The sequence below is a fragment of the Aristolochia californica genome, unplaced genomic scaffold (genome assembly GCF_029961685.1).
Source record: "Aristolochia californica isolate CCGP_79_NKW_82.1479 unplaced genomic scaffold, dmAriCali1.0.hap1 SCAF_7, whole genome shotgun sequence".
Taxonomy (NCBI): domain Eukaryota; kingdom Viridiplantae; phylum Streptophyta; class Magnoliopsida; order Piperales; family Aristolochiaceae; genus Aristolochia; species Aristolochia californica.
The window spans coordinates 34,472,045-34,490,429 of NW_027182268.1; the positions used below are offsets into that span (position 1 = coordinate 34,472,045).

Below are 18,385 nucleotides of genomic sequence, written 5' to 3' on the forward strand. Positions count from 1 at the left end.
TCGAAGATGAAGTTGTCTTGACTAACACCCATTTCGAAGATGAACATCATGTAGATACATAAGGGGGGGGTTAGTGCACATGACTCAGGATATGATCTTTATGCGTATTACGCAGTTCATGTCCTGATGTAGTTAGGGAGCGCCAAAATTCATATTATATACATGAATATACATGAATCAAGAGTTCATGTATTAAGAGTAACGGGCGGAAAGTGCTTTCCGCCCGATTTTGAGAATCATCCACATTACTCTCGCGCGGACTCTCTCTGCCTCTACCGTCTCGCTTTTTTTTTTTCATTTTGCTCGTTTCGTTCCCGCAGCCCTCTGTCGTCTCCCTGAAGCCCGAGCTCTCCATATCTCGTCTCCGCCGTCCCTCTCCGGTCTCCCTCTCTACTACCTCCATCTCTCGCTGCGAACGTCCTTTCGGCGTCCTTCTCCATCTTGAACTCGTTCTCCCTCTGAACCTCCCGTTCGCTTCTCCCTCTCTCTTATCCCTCTCGGCCTCAGAGCAGACCTCAAACCTCCAGATTCATCCCCTACCATTTTCTCTCTCTCACTAGGTTTTCCCCTCTCACACAAAACCATGGCGTTGCAGCTTTGGGAAACGTTGAAGGAAGCAATCCCCGCTTACACGGGCCTCTCCCCGGCGACTTTCTTTACTGTAGTAGCCCTTGCAATTGCCTTTTACTATGCGATTTATGGGTTTTTTGAGTCACCTCCGCCGCCCAGAGCTAGGGAGCCTGTTGAAGAGAAGGAGCCCTTACCTCCTCCTGTTCAGCTCGGGGAGATTTCTGAAGAGGAATTAAAGGCTTATGATGGGTTGGATCCTAAGAAGCCGTTGATGGCGATCAAGGGACAGATCTACGATGTCTTGCAGAGCAGGTTTTTCACCTTGGAGTTTTTTGTTTCCGGGTTTATTTTGTGCATCTAAATATTGGGGTTTTTGTTTTTGTGGTTTTTTGGTTGGTTTGTTTGTTTGTTCTTTGTGTTTGACTTGTTGAACAACCAGTGTCTTGCTTGATGAGTGTTCCGGGGATTTCAGAAAACTGGGTGTCAGTTTTTCTTGGTCGATTTTGATTTTTCTGCTCATCAGACCAGTTATATTGTTTGCATCCCTGACTTTTGTCTTAGGCTCTCAAGGAGATCATGTCGATTTTCATTCCTCTCCCCTCCCCCCACGCTGCAGCTAACTGTTGCTGATAACCATTTCTTGGCCTTTCTTCCCTTCTTTTTTATTTTGGGGTGGTTGTTGAATTGTATCAATTACTCATTTTTTGGGTTCCTCATATCTTTAGTTTATTGCTCTATTATATATTGTCCTAGTTCAGTGTTTCAATTTCATTGTTGGAGAAACCATTGGGAGCCCCATTCCTATAATAGAATCATGCCTTAATGTCTTAGTGACCCTGGTGTTTGCTCTCTATTTGTGGTGTCACTGCTGCGGTATGTTCTATGGACCTGGTGGCCCTTATGCCCTCTTCACTGGCAAAGACTACAGCAGAGCTCTCGCAAAGATGTCGTTCGAAGAGAAGGATTTGATGGGAGACATCTCAGGTCTCGCCCCCTTTGAGCTAGAAGCCTTACAGGATTGGGAATACTAGTTCATGAGCAAGTATGTTAAAGTTGGAACCATAAAAAAAACTGTCCCTGTATCGGATGGGCCTGCCACTGAGTCCTCTGAGACTGAACCCAAATCAGCAGAAGCCACATCCACAGAAGACACAACCACACCAGCAGAAGCTGCGCCTACAGAAACCACAGCAGAACACTCACATGTTAAGGAAGATAAGCAAATCGATACCGATGAGGCCCCAAAAGAGTAAACCTATAACAGCTACCTCCCCTTTTAAATTACATTATGAAGTATTGTTATCAGAGTCAATCCTTCTTCTGCTGAGCATCTCTTTTACTAGTATTTGGCTGTTCCCTACTCTTTCGTTTCTTGTAATGTCTGTCATTATGAATAAGCATCACCTGTAACTTTTGATAATTTAAAATTTTCTTGATGTTCTCCTTGAGAAACCTGTTTTTTCTACTGGGTATTGTTGACCAGTGTTTTTTTGCTTTATGATTTACTTGTCCTGCTGGGAACCCTGTGTCATACCCCTTCTTAGGGAGCTGTGAAAACCTCAAAAGTCGGTCCTCAAGAGATGAGATTAATATTGAAAAATTAATTCTGAATCTCCAATTCATGGAGATCCCTTCAAATTAATTCATTGTGATCTCCAATTCATGGTCTCTCCCAGTTTGAAAGCTCCATTATGAACCTCAAAATTCGGTCTTCACGAGAGAGAATAATTGAGAATTTTTTACCTCTGCTTCAAGAGGATTTTTTCAAACTTATTATGCTACCGAATCAGCTGATTCAGATCTTCTCAGTTTCACAGCCCAATTCAGTATGATGTTTGTATTTGTTTTCTGTATAGGATTTACAAGCACAGAAAACAACGACAACAAGAAAATGGATCAGGGAGAGCTAAATAAACAAATAACTTTCTTTCTCCACAAAAACAAATGACAAATACGGTAAATTTCCAGTATTTCCAGCTACCTTCTTCAGAAATCGTGCGTCGGAGAGGCCTTGAACCTTATATTTATTTTTTATTTATTGTATTATATTAGTGATTTAATAGTGGGAATATTATGTAAAAATATATAGTGTATTAAAGTTATGATTAGATCAATTTTTCCTCTTAAAACATTCATTTTTAGGTTATAATATATCATATGTTATTAATAAATTAATAGCTAAACATATTACTTTCGTTTTTGTTATTTATAACGTTATTTATTTATTATTTGTAATTAATCATGTAGGTATTTCATTGGCTCATGTAATAACCATATTAATGCACAATAAAATATCTAATTCAATTAATAAATATATTAGTATATTTAATTATATATTAAATAACTTATTCGTGTAGTAATAATGGTTGTTTTACCTAATTTGGGTTTAAGGATTATGTTGTAATTAAGTGCACTGTAAAGGTTTAGAAATTCTCTTGTTTTTTATGTTTTTTCATGTTGGGGCACTAACACTGGAAACTGTTTTCCAGTGCACATGAAGTCGTCAACACTAACACAAATTCTTACCTGATCTTCATGTACATGACATGACATGATCTTCATGTTGGACATGACTTGATCTTCAAGAATCCACTTTGGGGCACTAACCCCCCCAAGATGAAGATGAAGATGAAGATCAAATTTTCATTTTGTTGAAATATGAGATGATCTTCAACCGCATGACGCCCTTCAATACTTGAAGTCGTTAGTAAAGCGCAAATGACATTTCATCTGGATGCAGGGGATGAAGCGGTCCTTCATCTCCACGGTTTAAAATCCTTCATCTCAAAGAAGGCCATATTTGATCTTCTTTGAGGTGAAGGACACGCGACGCTTGCTTTTCCCCTCTCTCTCCTCGCACCCCCCTCTCTCGCGCGTCCTCATTTCCCTTTTTTTCTTCCTCTCTCCCGCACTCCCTCTCTTGTCTCCCTGCGCCCCCGACGTCGCTACTGCCTCTCTTCTCTTGGATTCTTGTCTCCGACCTCCATCTCTGCTCCCTCTCATCTCCAGCCTCCGTCTCTCAGTCTTCTCTCGGACTCGCCCCTCTCTCGCACTCCCTCTCTCGTCTTCGTGCCTCCCTCTCTTCTCTCGAACTCGCTCTCCATTTTTCTCTCTCGCTTCTCTCTCTCTCTTATCCCTCTCGACCTCCCTTTCTTCTCTCTCTTCTCCCTTTCAACCTCCCACTCCCTTCTCTCTCTGGCTATTCTCCTTTCCCCCAAAATACCTTCCGATTTCGTTCGATTTCCCCATTTTGATTGTGATTATCTTCGATTTTGACATTTGGGCATCGATTGCTTAATTTCTACTTCGATTAGGCATCAATTTCCCCATTCGGCATCGATTTCACCCTTTGACTTTGTTTTTCCCCAAATTTCAGAGGGTATGACTAAACCCTAATTTTCTTATTAAATTAGTGCTTTTTTTACTTAATTTTATTTTCAGTGCCTAATAGGGGATTATTTGTGCATAATTGTGGGATTTAGGGTTACGGTTTAGGGTCTAAACTCTTGATTCATGTTAGGGATTATTTTTAGGGTTTGGTGCTTGGTATTTAAGGGTCCTGTAATTAGGGTTTAGGGTTTATGGTTAAGGATTTAGGGTATTTTAGGGATTAGAGTTTTTAAGGTTTAGGGGGTTTTGTGTTTTTAAGCTCTAGGGTTTTTTGGGTTTAGGGTTTAGGGCTTTTAAGGTATTAAGTTATGGAATTAGTGTTTAGGGTTTAGAGTTTAGTAGGTGATAGGGTTTAGGGTCTAGAATTATGGTGTAGGGTTTAGGGTTTAGGGCTTCTAAGGTTTAGGGGGTTTAGGGTATTATGTTATGGAATTAGTGTTTAGGGTTTAGAGTTTAGTAGGTGATAGGGTTTAGGGACTTTACGGTTTGATGGTTTAGGGTTTAGGTTTTATTAGGGTTTTTTAGTCCAATTCAAACAAGGCTGAGTTGCCTACACGGGCGTCCATTGGCCAACAAAACCCGACCCCCATCAATTATGAGGTACAGTTCATAGTGACTGCGAAGTTATATGGGGCTCTACCAGGGGTGTTTGGTGAATTTGGACTTGATGTGTGTGTTTTCTCATTGTTTAGTGCATATGCAGTAGTGAAAATAGTTTAATTAATTTTGAAATGTTTAAGAATGTTGTTGAGGATTTTTGAAGTGCTATGGAATGTTTTTGCCATGTAGTGAGGATATTCGAGTGTTATACATATCGACCACATGGTATTCTATTTTTTATGGTTTGTGTTTCCGTGACGGGATTTTTTATTAATGTTCCCTTCGTATGTGTTTTTTTCATGTTTTACTCAATCGATACAAGCTATGTTTGATGTGAATCATTGTTCCACGTTCTAATCGTGCCAGCTTGTTAAACACTGAATTGTGATTACTGAAAACAAGAAACCCTCATATGTGATTTTTGCCTGGTTTGTTCACCGTCTATCATTTATGTGGTAGTTTTCTTTTCTTGCTCTCTCAGTTATTTGTTGTTTTCATACAAATGAACAATTCAATCTGCCTTGGATAATATTTGCAGGCATGCCATACAAAAACAGAATATGAGGAATACGGTGCAAGCATTTGCCGCACAAACCCTATCTTTAAAGGGATATATTGAAGTTGGCATGATTTTCTTTATGGCAGTTTCTTCCATCTGTCCAATTGTACACATTTCAAACAACCTTTCTTACTCCCGCCTTACCAATCAAGATATCTTCGTCATGGCCATATACCAATATACTGACCTATCTGCAACTTGTCATCGAAAATGTACTATGAACAAAAGGTTCGTGTCGAGCGCAGGTATTCCCGCATTGAAGGTTGTTAAGAAGCTACTGCCTGTATACCTTTGTAGGTAGGGGTTTTGGGCACATTAGACAATAGACATGACGCTAAGATGAATGGTATTTTAGCATTCTTCTTAGCTGATTCAGAATAATATTTTTTGTATTGATTTATTTCATTAGGAGGAAGTTCCACATTGTAAAAGACTAATATATTCTTTTTTTGTTCATTTCAATTTCTTTAGCTGGAATTGGTATTTGTAGACAATGATCTATTTATCATAGGGAGTTTTGAGAATTTAAAGTGAATTATTGCAGATTGATGGGAACTCAGGATGATTTGATACAGAACTTACAAAGGCCCTCCTCCCCAAAACACTATTTGATTCAATTCACTATACAAGGCAAATGATGGCCTCCACATAAAAGAGGGGGAGAGGTTAAATAAGTTTGAATCTAAATGCTTCAAATGAATAAATTTGGAAATACATGGTTGACTGTGTTGCACATAAACGCACTAAAGTGCTAATGAGAAAAATTCTTAATAACTCATTTTAAAGAAAGCTCAAAGGTGTTGGGACTAATTCCTGATCTACCTTTCTACTTTCATGTAGAAGAAATTCAAATGAAAAAAAGAACAACGCTTTATTTGAATAATCTTTCTTTTAGGCTATTAATAAAGTTGTATATGTATTTATTTATTATTTTTGTTCAATTTTATTACTATATTAAACTTCATATTTAAGTATCTGGTAAATAAAATATAATTAAAGTATGCATTTGATTAATTAATTACTTTTAATTTTGTCAAAATATATTATTAATTAATACCATGTAAAAAATCTATCTTATGTTATTAATATAATACTTTTTTATTCATTAATCATATTTATTTTTTATTTCCTCTATTGTATTAGTGATTTAATAGTGGTAATTAAAATATTGTTAACGCAAACACACGGTTTAATTAACTTATTTTTATAATTAATAAAATCAATAGTTTTAAATTTCAAAGATGAAGATGAAGATGAACTTGTCCACACTACCCATTTTGAAGATGAAAATCATGTAGATGCATGAGATGAAGATGAAGATCAAGATCAATTTTTTGTTTTGTTGACTGACCCCCCCAAAAGGTTACTCATTCTCTTCTTTATATCATATGTTTTCCAGTGCACTTGAACTCGTCTACCCTAACAACTAAGGATGAGTTGAAGTTAAATAAATTCATTTTAAGTTCAATTCAATTTTTCACTTCAATTCAAGTTCATTGTGGACTCAGATGAATTTGGAAATCATCTCCTTGGTTTAAGTAATTATAATATACTTAAATAGAACATATACCTAAACAGATAATTAACCAAAATAAACATGGTTACTACACTTATAAGTGATTTAACGTGTTGTATTAAAACATATTAATATCCTAATTAATGAAAAACTTTATTATATTACTTAATGATTATAGTTTATTATAAATTAAAACAATAATTACAAGTGATTAAAAAAATTAAAAACTAACATAAGAAAATATAAAAAATAAATAAATTATTTTGTAATAACATAAGATATATTTTAACATTAAAACTCACTATTTTAATAAAAAATACATAATAAATAAATAAATATATTAATTTATCAATAACATAATATATATTTTTACATATTATTAATTAATAATATATTGACACAAAATGTAAAACCAGTGGTTTAATTAATTTTAGCAATTGGATAATTAAACCAATTAATGATTACAATTTATTATAAATTAATATACTAATTATGTGTGACTAGAATAAATTATTTAAAATAAATAAAATTTTAATAAATAACATAAGCAAATATAATAAATAGATAAATTATTTTTTAATGACATAAGATATATTTTAACTTTAAAACTCACTATTTTAATACAAAATAAAAAATACATAATAAATAAATAAATATATTAATTTATCTATAACATAATATATATTTTTACGTATTATTAATTAATAATATATTAACACCAAATGTAAATCCAGTGGTTTAATTAATTATAGTAATTGGATAATTAAACTAATTAATGATTAAAGTTTATTATAAATTAATATACTAATTACGTGTGATTAGAATAAATTTTTAAAAAGTGAAAAAAATTAAAAAATAAATGTCGTCATCGTCGTCATCGAAGAGCCCTGCCACGAAAGAGCCCTTCGATTTCGGATTTCCCCGGCGGCTTCAAGACCTTCGAAACCGTCGCGAAATTCTGTTACGGCGTGAAGATCGACCTCACGGCAACAAATGTCGCTCCGCTACTTTGCGTCAGCGAGGTTCTTGTCCCAATCTGTTCTCCGAAGCATCATAGACTTGGTAAGAACCCTAAAATCCTGCGAACCACCGATGCCGATGGCAGAAACCCTAAGTATTGCACAGTGAGAGAGACATGATGAATGAAACTGGGGCGAATGGAGAAAGCAAAGAGCGAAAACGAGAGATGATGAGACAAAGCAGAGAGAACGAAGACAAGAGGAAGAAATGGGGCGAAAAAAATAGTTGGGAGACGTAGGCCGAGCGCGCTTCAAGTGATTGATTCAAAAAATGGGGTTGAATCCAAATTCCCCGATTTTTGCTCGAGACAATGAAGTGATGTAATCTCACTTCAATGTAATTCATCCTACACTAGCGCTGTAATATAATGAACTAAATAATGCGGGGGAAATTCATTGTACTTTATTGTTGACTAACCCCCATTATGGGGGGGGGGGGGGGGGTTAGTCCCCCAAATGGATTTTTGAAGTTTAAGTTCATGTCCAACATGAAGATCATGTCAGTCATGTATATGAAGATCATCTTCGCACTTGGTGTTAGTGTTGACTTCATGTGTACTGGAAAATAGTTTACAGTGTTAGTACCCCAACATGAGAAAAACATAAAAAACAAGAGAATCCCTAAACCCTCACAGTACACTTAATTACAACATAATCCTTAAACCACAAATTAGGTAAAACAACTATTATTACTACACGAATAAATTATTTAATGTATAATTAAATATATTAATATATGTATTAATTGAATTAGATATTTTATTGTGCATTAATATGGTAATTACATGAGCCAATGAAATATGCACATGATTAATTATAAATAATAAATAAATAACGTTATAAATAACAAAAACGAAAGTAATACGTTGAGTTATTAATTTATTAATAACATATGATATACTTTAACCTAAAAATAAATAATTTAAGAGAAAAAATGATCTAATCATAACTTTAACACACTATATATTTTATGTATTATTAATTAATAATCTATTATCACAAAATTTAAAACCATTGGTTTAATTAACTATAGCAATCAGATAATTATGCCAAAATAATTTATCAAATATTTATTTTAACAATATTTTAATTATGACTATTTTTATATAGTAATTATAAAATAAATATATTAAATAAATAAAATTTTTATAAATAAAATTTATAAATTAATGATTTTTATGACTATAGTTTAATTTTTCCTAACTTAGGAAAAATTAAACCGTCATCGTCTTTCTCAGCGGCGAGCCAGCGGGCAACGGCAGCGCTCTGACGGTACGCCGAGAAGCTCTGCAACAGATGCTCGACCTCCCGTGCTCTGCCACGGAGGTCGAGAGGGAGTGGAGAGGGAGGATGGCCGACGAGGGGGGGGGGGGGGGGGGGGGGGGGGGGGGGGGGGGGGGGTAGTGGAGAGCGGAACGTCAAGAGAGAAGAGAAGCCGTCGCCGAGGGAGGAAGGCCTCCCTCATCTCCTCTCCCTCTCGACCTCCGTCGCAGAGCCTCTCGGTTTCCCGTACTCTACAACAGAGGTCGAGAAAGGGAGCAGAGAGCTCGGGGTTTAGGGAGACAAGAGAGGATGCGGGAACGAGAGAGGGGTGCGGGAACGAAATGGTAGAAATGAGCGAGAGGTTGTGCGGCAGAGAGAGCCCCGTGCTCGTTTCATGTATATGGTTCTCAAAATCGGGCAGAAAGCACTTTCCACCGTTTACTCTTGGGACATGATCTCTTGAGTCATGGATGATCATGTACATGGCATAAAGTTTTGTGCTCCCTAACGATTTTAGGACATGAATTGAATAATGCGTATGAAGATCATGTCCCAATTTTTGTATGAGAGAATGAAGTGATATAATCTTACTTCAATGTTATTCATCCTATAATATAATGAACTACATAATGCGAGGAAAATTCATTCTACTTCATTGACTAACCCCCATAGTCATTTAGATGACTTGAACTCTGGTAATGGGGCTCAAGTTCTTCTCCTGTGTAAGTTGACTACCCCCACCCCCCACAGAGTGAACGCTGCATTTCGTTTCTGAAGATGGGTTTTGCCCAAAAGTGGGCAGTCTATGGGTTGGTTCCATTATCCAAGTCAAACTAGGCCGTTTTTTGGTTTGGCCGCGCTCTTTCTATCAATTTGATCCGCGTGCTGCTATATATGATGAACTCTTGTTGCTTATGTTAAGCTCGATTGTGGTAAGTTGCTCTAGATCCTCTGTTATCCTATTCGGAAGAATGGCTTTTGATCTGGTGCGCGTTGTATGGTGTATGATTTCAATTCTAGGATGGCAGGGCTTGTTTTGTTCTGTTATTTTGATTCCACTTGTTTGAGAAACGAATTGGTAACCGATTTGAAACTCGGTACAAACATTGAAGGATTCAAAAATAGCATTTTGATGATCATAGTACTGAAGAACCTGACTTCCTGTTTGCTGTGGTTTCAGTGTAATTTTGGCTACCTGACATCTAATCCTGTCCCACCGTCTTGTTCCTTGGTGAAACAAAACTCCTTTTTTTCCTTTTTCTTCACGTGAGGTTGAAGTTTTGGTTAGGAAGACAGTTTCTGACACAAGTAGCTTTTATTTTTTGGCTTACTTGTCCAGGCTATTTCAAAAATTTCGTGGTCTTAAAGATGTCTGGGCAGCTTTTTACGTTTCTGAAAAATTAAGAATTTCGTTGCTGTTTGTTACTGGTGATCCAAATATTTCCCATAATCAGGCTACTTGTTTCTAGCTCTACTTGGAGTATCTGGTTCTTAAAAATCATTTAGAGTGTTTTCCTATCTAAGTAAGATGCATTACTTTTTAGCTAAAGGTGAAAATGTTGGTTGATTAAATCACTGAAAAAAAAAATCATTGATTTCACATTACATTGATTCAATTTTTGGATGTTTAGCAGTTTTCATAGAGCTGCCCCACGCAGGGAAAGGCTCTTTTTGGTTTATATGTTTAAACTTCACAATTTTCTTGCCATTGATTTCAATTTTCATTGGGGACTGATTTCTGTTCTTTGTGCTGCTTTTGAATGATGATAAATCTTATGAACCAAAGAATTGAGTACATCGTTGGATGAAGATAGTGAAACCCTTAAGTTGCTAAGAAAGACTACTCTAAATGTGATTGGTATTGTCAGCTTTCATGAAATGAATGGTTGTACTCAGCTGGTTCTTTATGAAAATTCAGTGGATTATGATGAGTTTAGCAGATACATGGTTCCGACCTTTTCTTATCATAGGTATTGGATAATTTGAGTGAGACAAATCTGTTTCTTGAGATGCACATTTCTCAAATGAAATGTTAATCCTTCTAATTTTGAGGAATGTTTTAACAGTAAAATGAAATACTTTGGGACTTAGCAAAACTGCTAAGAAAACTCCCTAGCTTTGAATGTACTTACAGTATTTTTGAACGTTTCAGTGCAGATGACACTGCTGCTCTTAAATATGAGCTCAAATGTAAACCTTTTATTTGACTTCTGCTAAATGTTTTGTAAATTGAACGCACTGATTGCCAACATAAATTTCTAAAAAGTATTTGTTCACATTTGTTTGTGCCATTTTATTTATCTTGATGGAATTTCCATTGACAGATATAGAGATAAATTTGAAATGATGTGACGCCATATTATCTTTAAATGGTTGCGGTTTTAATATGATGGGTGGAACATATAATTTCAGGTGCCTATGCTATCTGATTGGGTGTCGAAGGATCCTATCATATGCTGATGCTGGAGTATTTTATGTCTTAACACAAAATGCGAAATAGTAGTGAGAGATCATTCAGTCAGAAGCCTAGACAGTCAACAAATCCCAAGAGGGAAAATGGATCTAAGAGGAACTCTGTATCAGCAAAGAAAAGGGAATGCAGGGTTGCCTACACAAATAGATTCAAACTAAAATCTATATCCAAGGCAAAAGCAGCTGACTTCGCCAAGTCAAACAGGAGGTCATCTAACTTCTATACTAACCAAAATGGGAGGTCATCTACAAAAAGAGCACTCGCTGTGAATTTTCAGAAGGTATCTGTCATCTGTTCTTTGAAGAAGCAAACTTCATCAAGAGTCCAAGGTGGCAATTCTTTCCCACTTAGCTGCAAAAAACATGGAAAAAGTGCTAAAGATAAGGATCAGAATCAAAGAAAGGAACAAATGAGAAAGCGGAAGAGGAAGAAACAAAATATTGTGAGAGATGAAGCCTCTCGTTTGCAAAGAAGAACAAGATACCTGTTAATTAGAATGAAGCTGGAGCAGAACCTGATAGATGCATACTCAGGAGAAGGTTGGAAAGGCAATAGGTAAACCTATGCATGTTATTCATCCTTGCTGACTTTTCAAATGTGGGTTTAATTGCCAAATCAGATTTAGTTTGTCTGTGATGTTAACTATACTATTAAGGTATTGCACCAGTTATGAAGACTTATTATTCTGAAAAAAAAATTACTTTACAGTCATGAAAAAATCAAGCCAGAAAAGGAGTTGGAAAGAGCCAAAAAGCAAATTTTGGTATGTAAGCTTGGCATTCGTGATGTTATCCGCCAGCTGGATTTGATTAGCTCTGAGGAACGCATTGAGGAATCTGTGATTGATCCTGATGGGCGTGTTTTCCATGAATATGTATGACTAGTTAATTATGTAATTTAAGCATTGCTGCATTATTTTTGAACTTCATACCTGAAATAATAAATCTGTTCTTTTGTTATTAGATTTTCTGTGCAAAATGCAAACTACGAGAAGCTTTCCCAGATAATGATATCATACTATGTGATGGGACTTGTAATCGCGCGTTTCACCAGAAATGTCTGGAGCCTCCTTTAGCAACAGAAAATAGTAAGTTATACAGAGTTTCAATTTAATGAGCTCAGTTTAGTGCTGTGCAGAATTTGAGTTTCTATTAGGTTAATTACCATACCACAATCAGCACAAAGAACAATTGCTGTAGCTACACTGTCCATGTGAATGTCTGAAAGTTCAAGTTTTTTGCCAACTTTTCTACACAACTGGTTCTGCCTTTTGTATTTTCGTTAAGGGCTTCCGAGGTTTTTTTTTTTGTTCTTCATCATCCATTACTTAAAAATGTAACAACCACTCTTTTGTCTCAATAACTGTCCTAAAAATGTTTATATCAGCAGAAGAAGTTTAATCTCCTCTCATCCATTTCTCTCCAAGCTTTCCATTACCTTTTTCTGGGGTAAGTAGCTTGTGGAAACAAATTGTTCCCCTCAAATAATATCTTCAACATAGAAGAAGCAACACCAGTATCTAGCATAGTTGTATGTGTGGAAAGTGTTGCTGAGGGTCTATCTATCTGCTGGTATTCCATTCAACAGTGACTTCTGGAGTGGATAGTCTTTGCTCTCAACTGTTTCACTTTTAACTGTATTTTTATCAGCCCGGGTTATTCCAAGTTACTAATTTACTCATCCAATTAATGATTTTAAATAAGTAATCAAGCATCCCGATAGTTGATGTTAAAATGTAGATGCCAATCTTTTGGTGCCCTCACTTGTCAGCTTGACAGGAGATATTGATCATATAATTAGCTAGAGAAGATCCATTAAAAGGTTAGTGCTGTCATGTTGTCATATATTACGTACTGCTTGCAGTTACATGTACCTGATGCTTCCTGATTTTGTTTTGGCAAGATCATTGTTATTCTTGTTTAATTTCTTAGCTGTCACTTTTTTTTTTTTCTGCTTCAGTGGTTCTGTTTTTGTTGGAAACCTCTCTTTCTGTCCTCCTTTTATGTTTTTTCTTGTCAGTCACAAACATATTCCTATCTTTAAGATACCTAGAATATCACTAAGTTTTATTGGCCCAGTTCCTCCTGGTGATCAGGGATGGTTTTGCAAGTATTGTGAATGTAAAATGGAAATACTTGACGCTGTTAATGCTCATCTGGATACTAGCTTCTCTGGTAATTGTACATGGCAGGTTAGTATCTCCAATCATGTTCCAAATTATGTTTTCTAAAATATGTGATCTCGTGCAAATATTTCCCTAATGGTTGGCTTTACCTTTTTGAATGACAATAGGATGTATTTAGAGAAGCAGTTAATGCCCCCAACAGTGAGGAAGGGTTCTTTGATCCAACAGAAGAATGGCCATCTGAGGATTCTGAAGACGATGATTATGATCCAGAAAAGTTTGGCAAGAGCTGCAACAAAGATGTAGAAGAAAACATATCTGATCATGCTGATAGCTCAAGTGGCTTATTTTGGTCATCTGATGAAGCCAATTCTATTTGTGAAGAATCTCCAGATAACAACACTAATGGAGGATTTTCAAATATCAAGAGTAGGGTGGACTTAGGGAATTTTAATATTTGTGAGCCAGCTGATGTCCTGGATTCTGATAACAGTGATGAGGTCGATACCCTGAATTCTCGTCGGCAGCGGAAGGATGTCGATTATAAAAAGTTGCATGATGTAAGTATTGTGCTGAGAATAAGGACCTGCTAAATGGGCCAGTTTGTGGAGGTGTTACTTTTGTGCCAATTGGCTTGACGAATAAAATGGAAATTAGTTTATTTATTTATCTTTTTTGAAATGTTGGATATCTTTTTATTCATTTTAAAAAAATGATTACAATGAAGATTCTCCAGTTACATAGGAAAAGAGTTCCCAATTACAAGAGAAGGCCAACATATACCTTCTTATGTCATTTGGATAAGTGTTTTATTTAAAAAAAATTGTCTATTCAGTTTGACCTGATCATGTTCAAGTCTGAACTTACAGTTCCATTTACTGTTTGGACTTGGTTGCTATAATTGAGTGGACTGGGTGAATTTGTCAGTGGAATAGTCAAAATCCTCCTAACAGAGGAACAGTGTCGTTATTTCTAGAAGACTGGGAAATATGCCAGTGTCCTTAAACACATTAATATGTAGGTGCTTCTGATCCACTCATCCTATCCAAGGGTGGAATCATGGGGGCTTTGAAGTTTTGAGATGCCAACGTGCCTACTTATCTCTTCCTTGCTGATTTTGCTATTGGGAATAAAACTTGCAAAACTAGTTAAACAGATAAATGTTTCTCTCTAATGTTGTGGTTGGCTAGTGCATTCCTAGACATTCACAATGTACCATGAAAACAGAGAAAATTGATACCTTTAAATGTTTGCTCTCTCAACTTTTTTCGTTACAGTTCCATAACACTAACTTGCAAGAGACAATTATGGGACTGCAGTCATGTGATATATTAATGGTTAGTCATTTTTACAGGAAATGTTTGGGAAGGAGATACGTGAAAATGAAGAACTTAGTCAGGATGAGGACTGGGGCCCCTTTCAAAGAAAGAGAAGAGTCAATGACTCTCATGCAGACATAACAAAAGTTAGTTATGCTGATGAAGGCAGCTGTCTGAATGTTGAGGCCAACGTTGAATGCAGGAAGGAGTTACTCATAGTGACTCAAGATAAGAAATCACTTTTCAGAATCCCTGCTAGTGCTGTTGAGGTAATCAAAGTCCAGTTTTGTTGAGTTTTTTATGGAATGTATAACTTTGCGCAAAAACTCCGAGAAATACATACATCCAGATGTAGACTAAAGAACAAAAAAAGAAAACAGAAAAAGACAAAAAAAAAAAAAAAAAAAAACTCTTAGAAATTGTTCTTTCTTGCAGACACTTCGCCGGGTGTTTTCAGAAAATGAGCTTCCGTCAAAGGATGTCAAAGAAAACCTCTCAAAGCAGTTGGACATCGCTTCTGAGAAGGTATATACAATATTGCCAAGTGATGCCTTTAGACAGCTTCTATCTGCTTTTGTTTGTCTCAATAAACTAAGCATTTTCAGAAGAAAAAAAAAAGGTACCCTCTATAACGTAATGCATTCAACTTTTTATTGTCTAAAAAATGACAGTAGTTGCAGCATTATCATGAGACATTTCGATGAAAAATTAGTTGGAATGTGCAGATCAACAAGTGGTTCAAGAATGCAAGATATCTGGCTCTAAAAACCCGTAAGGTAACTTGGTAGTTCTTCAGTCGGTTCAAGTGCTTGATGTGATACTTTTGTTTGATACCAACACTTGCTAACTCTGATGTGTTTTAAATTTCAACATAGGCACAAGGAAGAAAAGTACTGTGTAATAATGGCATTCAACGATTGAACACAGAAACAGAAATAAGAGGTAGTGCTGAGAAATCACTATTGGACAAAAACTCTCTTGTCAGCTCAGTCACTCTTGTCCCAAGCAGCTCAAGGATAGGTAACTGGAAGAAGAGTTCAAAGTCATCAACTCTCACATTAAAGAAGCATCGTAGTGCACTCTCAGTTGCACTACCACCTAAAGCAATCGAGGTACTTGGAAAGTTCTTTCAGCAGTTTCTTCGGGATGGTAGTTGGCAAAATTTATCCAGACCCTTTATCAGCTGTTGGTAGCCCCTATTTCTCAGTATACCATGTCCTTCTCTACAAATTTATTTGTCTCAACACATCAGACTTGGTTTAACATGTTCATTCATAAAAAAATGTTTAATTATGGTTCTTAACTGCAGAAACTGATAGCAGTTCTAAGAGTGAATAGATCTCCTTCTATGTATACTAAAAGGAAGTTGTCAAAACAACTGGGTGCACCGTATCGTCAGGTATCTCTGCACTCAGATAAAAATTAAAGACAACATTTTCTAATTCTTGATTGATTCTAAGGAATGGTTTTCTTTGGCCGATTTTATTTTTCAGGTGAGCGCGTGGTTCAACAATGCACGGAACCATAAGAATAGCTGTCTGGAGAGAAAGATCTGTCCAGAAAAGGATTGGCATCTTACCAAAAGTTCCCCTGTTAAGGAGACTAATATTGATGGGCAGATGTACTTGACCCAGTTAGAAAGATTGTTTAATATAGAAGAGAGGCTTCATAAACTGAAAAGAGAATCAGAAATATATACAGACAAAAATCATACTTCCTATGGAACATCCTCAGCACAATCAACTGTAGTTTATGTTCCAATTGTAGAAGTAAGAGAAAAGTTGTAACCTTGCACATATTTGTTTAAATTAATAGAAGTAGAGCCAACTATCTGTTCCCAGCAGATGTTTGTAGTATTGCTATTTTCTCCTAGGTCTCGATCTCTTTCTCTATCCAAATCCTAGTGTGCTGTCGAATTCAATGCTTTAGGGTTTGTTTGGAATCCCATGGAAAAGAAAAGAAAAGAAAAGAAAAGAAAATGAGAATTTGATCATTATTATTCCCATACAGTTAGTGAAAAGGAGATTTTGATCATTATCTCATTTTTACTAACTATTTTTTGGAATAATAATAATCAAATTCTCATTTTTTTTATGAGTTCCAAATAGACCCATAATGTGTTGAAGGTAGTTTAGCACCTTGACTTATTGTTGTGTTTGTTTATCTTAAGACTAGAGAGTATTTTTGCTATTATTCTTCCTCATCGACTGATCTCTTATCTGAATTTGCTATTTTCCCTGTTTCTAAGCATTATTTTACATCTGCTCATGCATACACCAGATTTTTTTCTTTCCACTTTCTATTTATCTTTTAGTTGTAAGAAAGCAAAGAGAAAGTGAGAATATTTTAAGAAAGCAAAATTTTGCCTTAAGTTAGTAAACTATTCGTATATTGAAATTATAAGTATATGTCTATTTCAATTTGACTAGTTAAGTTAGAAAACCTTTTCCTAACTAGTAAGCATAATGTTTCTATTCTTTCATTCATATGAGACCATTCTTAATATTTCCCTCACTTGTAAATCCTCTTTGTGACTTTTATACGTGAACATTTTTGGATGGAAGTCCATGTACAAATACATGATTTGATATCATGTTAACTTCAGGTCTTAGGTTCATTTTGAAATGACTAATCAACTTACAAAACTCTTTTTTAACAAATTAAATCATAATCTTTTTTACTCTTTAATGCATATGGGTCTTATTCTTTAACAAGTAGTGAAGGATAAAAGGGTTGGAAGGATGAGGTTTGAAAACGGGTTGTGTTTAAGCAAGGATGGGGTGGTAGGGTGGAGATGAGGTTGAAAATCCAACTTGCCATGGGTTTAGTAGGACCAGGTTTGATACCTAAGCTGCCCAATTGAACCCATTGTTATCTATTGGCATATTAAATTAATTTTAATTATAAAAAATATTCAATTAACAAATGATGTGTAATAAGTATGTTTTGATAGCACAAAAAGCTTCAAAAAAGTTCTAGCAACAAAATGATTCAATTAGCCAAGATGCATCGTAATTGCCCATGGACAAGGGTAAAATAGCTCACACCAGAAAGCACATTGTCTAAATGATCTAATAACTATAGAAGAAAGATAAAAAGAATAATTTCTTGAATGTATTACTGTTATTGATACATGTATTTATAGTTTACAAATGATAAAATGATGTACATAACTGTAGAGTTACAAGTGTACATGACCGTAGAGTTAGTTGAGACAATTTCAACTTCTCCTATCTTGATCTCTATCAATTACACTAAATGACACAACCCAATACTTAAAATCAATATTAGATTTAAAAAAAAATTATTTCTTCTAAATTATATGTAATATATATTAATATCTTACCATTGGATACTTTAGTGTAAAATATAAATATAATTGTAACAGTGTAACTTGTGCGTATTTCACAAGCCACCACTGTGGCCTATGGCTCATCCGAAACAGGTATTTCCTGAAGACTGCATGAGAGCAATCCGAGGTTGATGAGAATCCTCTGAGCAGTGATTAGAAAACAGAAATCTGAATTCACATTACCAAATACGCTTAAACA

At 35.7% G+C, this 18,385-nt stretch overlaps 2 protein-coding genes across 2 annotated transcripts; both read left to right on the plus strand.

Moving 5' to 3' along the window:
- The first annotated feature begins 583 nt into the window (after positions 1-583).
- LOC137937351 (membrane steroid-binding protein 1-like) lies at positions 584-1,601 on the plus strand. Its single transcript, XM_068782419.1, has 3 exons — positions 584-882; positions 1,010-1,052; positions 1,329-1,601. Exons 1-3 carry the CDS (start codon positions 584-586, stop codon positions 1,599-1,601), a joined length of 615 nt encoding a protein of 204 aa, XP_068638520.1.
- Positions 1,602-9,704: 8,103 nt separating this feature from the next.
- Positions 9,705-16,656, plus strand: LOC137936915 (pathogenesis-related homeodomain protein-like). The gene is made up of 12 exons (XM_068781883.1): positions 9,705-9,849; positions 11,330-11,945; positions 12,099-12,264; positions 12,354-12,477; positions 13,469-13,581; positions 13,683-14,075; positions 14,870-15,103; positions 15,270-15,359; positions 15,560-15,610; positions 15,710-15,946; positions 16,144-16,233; positions 16,328-16,656. The coding sequence occupies exons 2-12, from the start codon at positions 11,407-11,409 to the stop codon at positions 16,619-16,621; spliced, it is 2,331 nt and encodes a 776-aa protein (XP_068637984.1). The 5' UTR covers positions 9,705-9,849; positions 11,330-11,406; the 3' UTR covers positions 16,622-16,656.
- Positions 16,657-18,385: the final 1,729 nt, after the last annotated feature.

Bases quoted from the DNA above. Each gene is read 5' to 3' on its own strand.
- LOC137937351 (XM_068782419.1), top strand. From the start codon at position 584: ATGGCGTTGCAGCTTTGGGAAACGTTGAAGGAAGCAATCCCCGCTTAC. The intron at 883-1,009 runs GTTTTTCACCTT...TTGAACAACCAG, and splicing joins TACGATGTCTTGCAGAGCAG to TGTCTTGCTTGATGAGTGTT. The intron at 1,053-1,328 runs GTCAGTTTTTCT...GTCCTAGTTCAG, and splicing joins GGGATTTCAGAAAACTGGGT to TGTTTCAATTTCATTGTTGG.
- LOC137936915 (XM_068781883.1), top strand. From the start codon at position 11,407: ATGCGAAATAGTAGTGAGAGATCATTCAGTCAGAAGCCTAGACAGTCA. The intron at 11,946-12,098 runs GTAAACCTATGC...ATTACTTTACAG, and splicing joins GAAGGTTGGAAAGGCAATAG to TCATGAAAAAATCAAGCCAG. The intron at 12,265-12,353 runs GTATGACTAGTT...TTTTGTTATTAG, and splicing joins GGCGTGTTTTCCATGAATAT to ATTTTCTGTGCAAAATGCAA.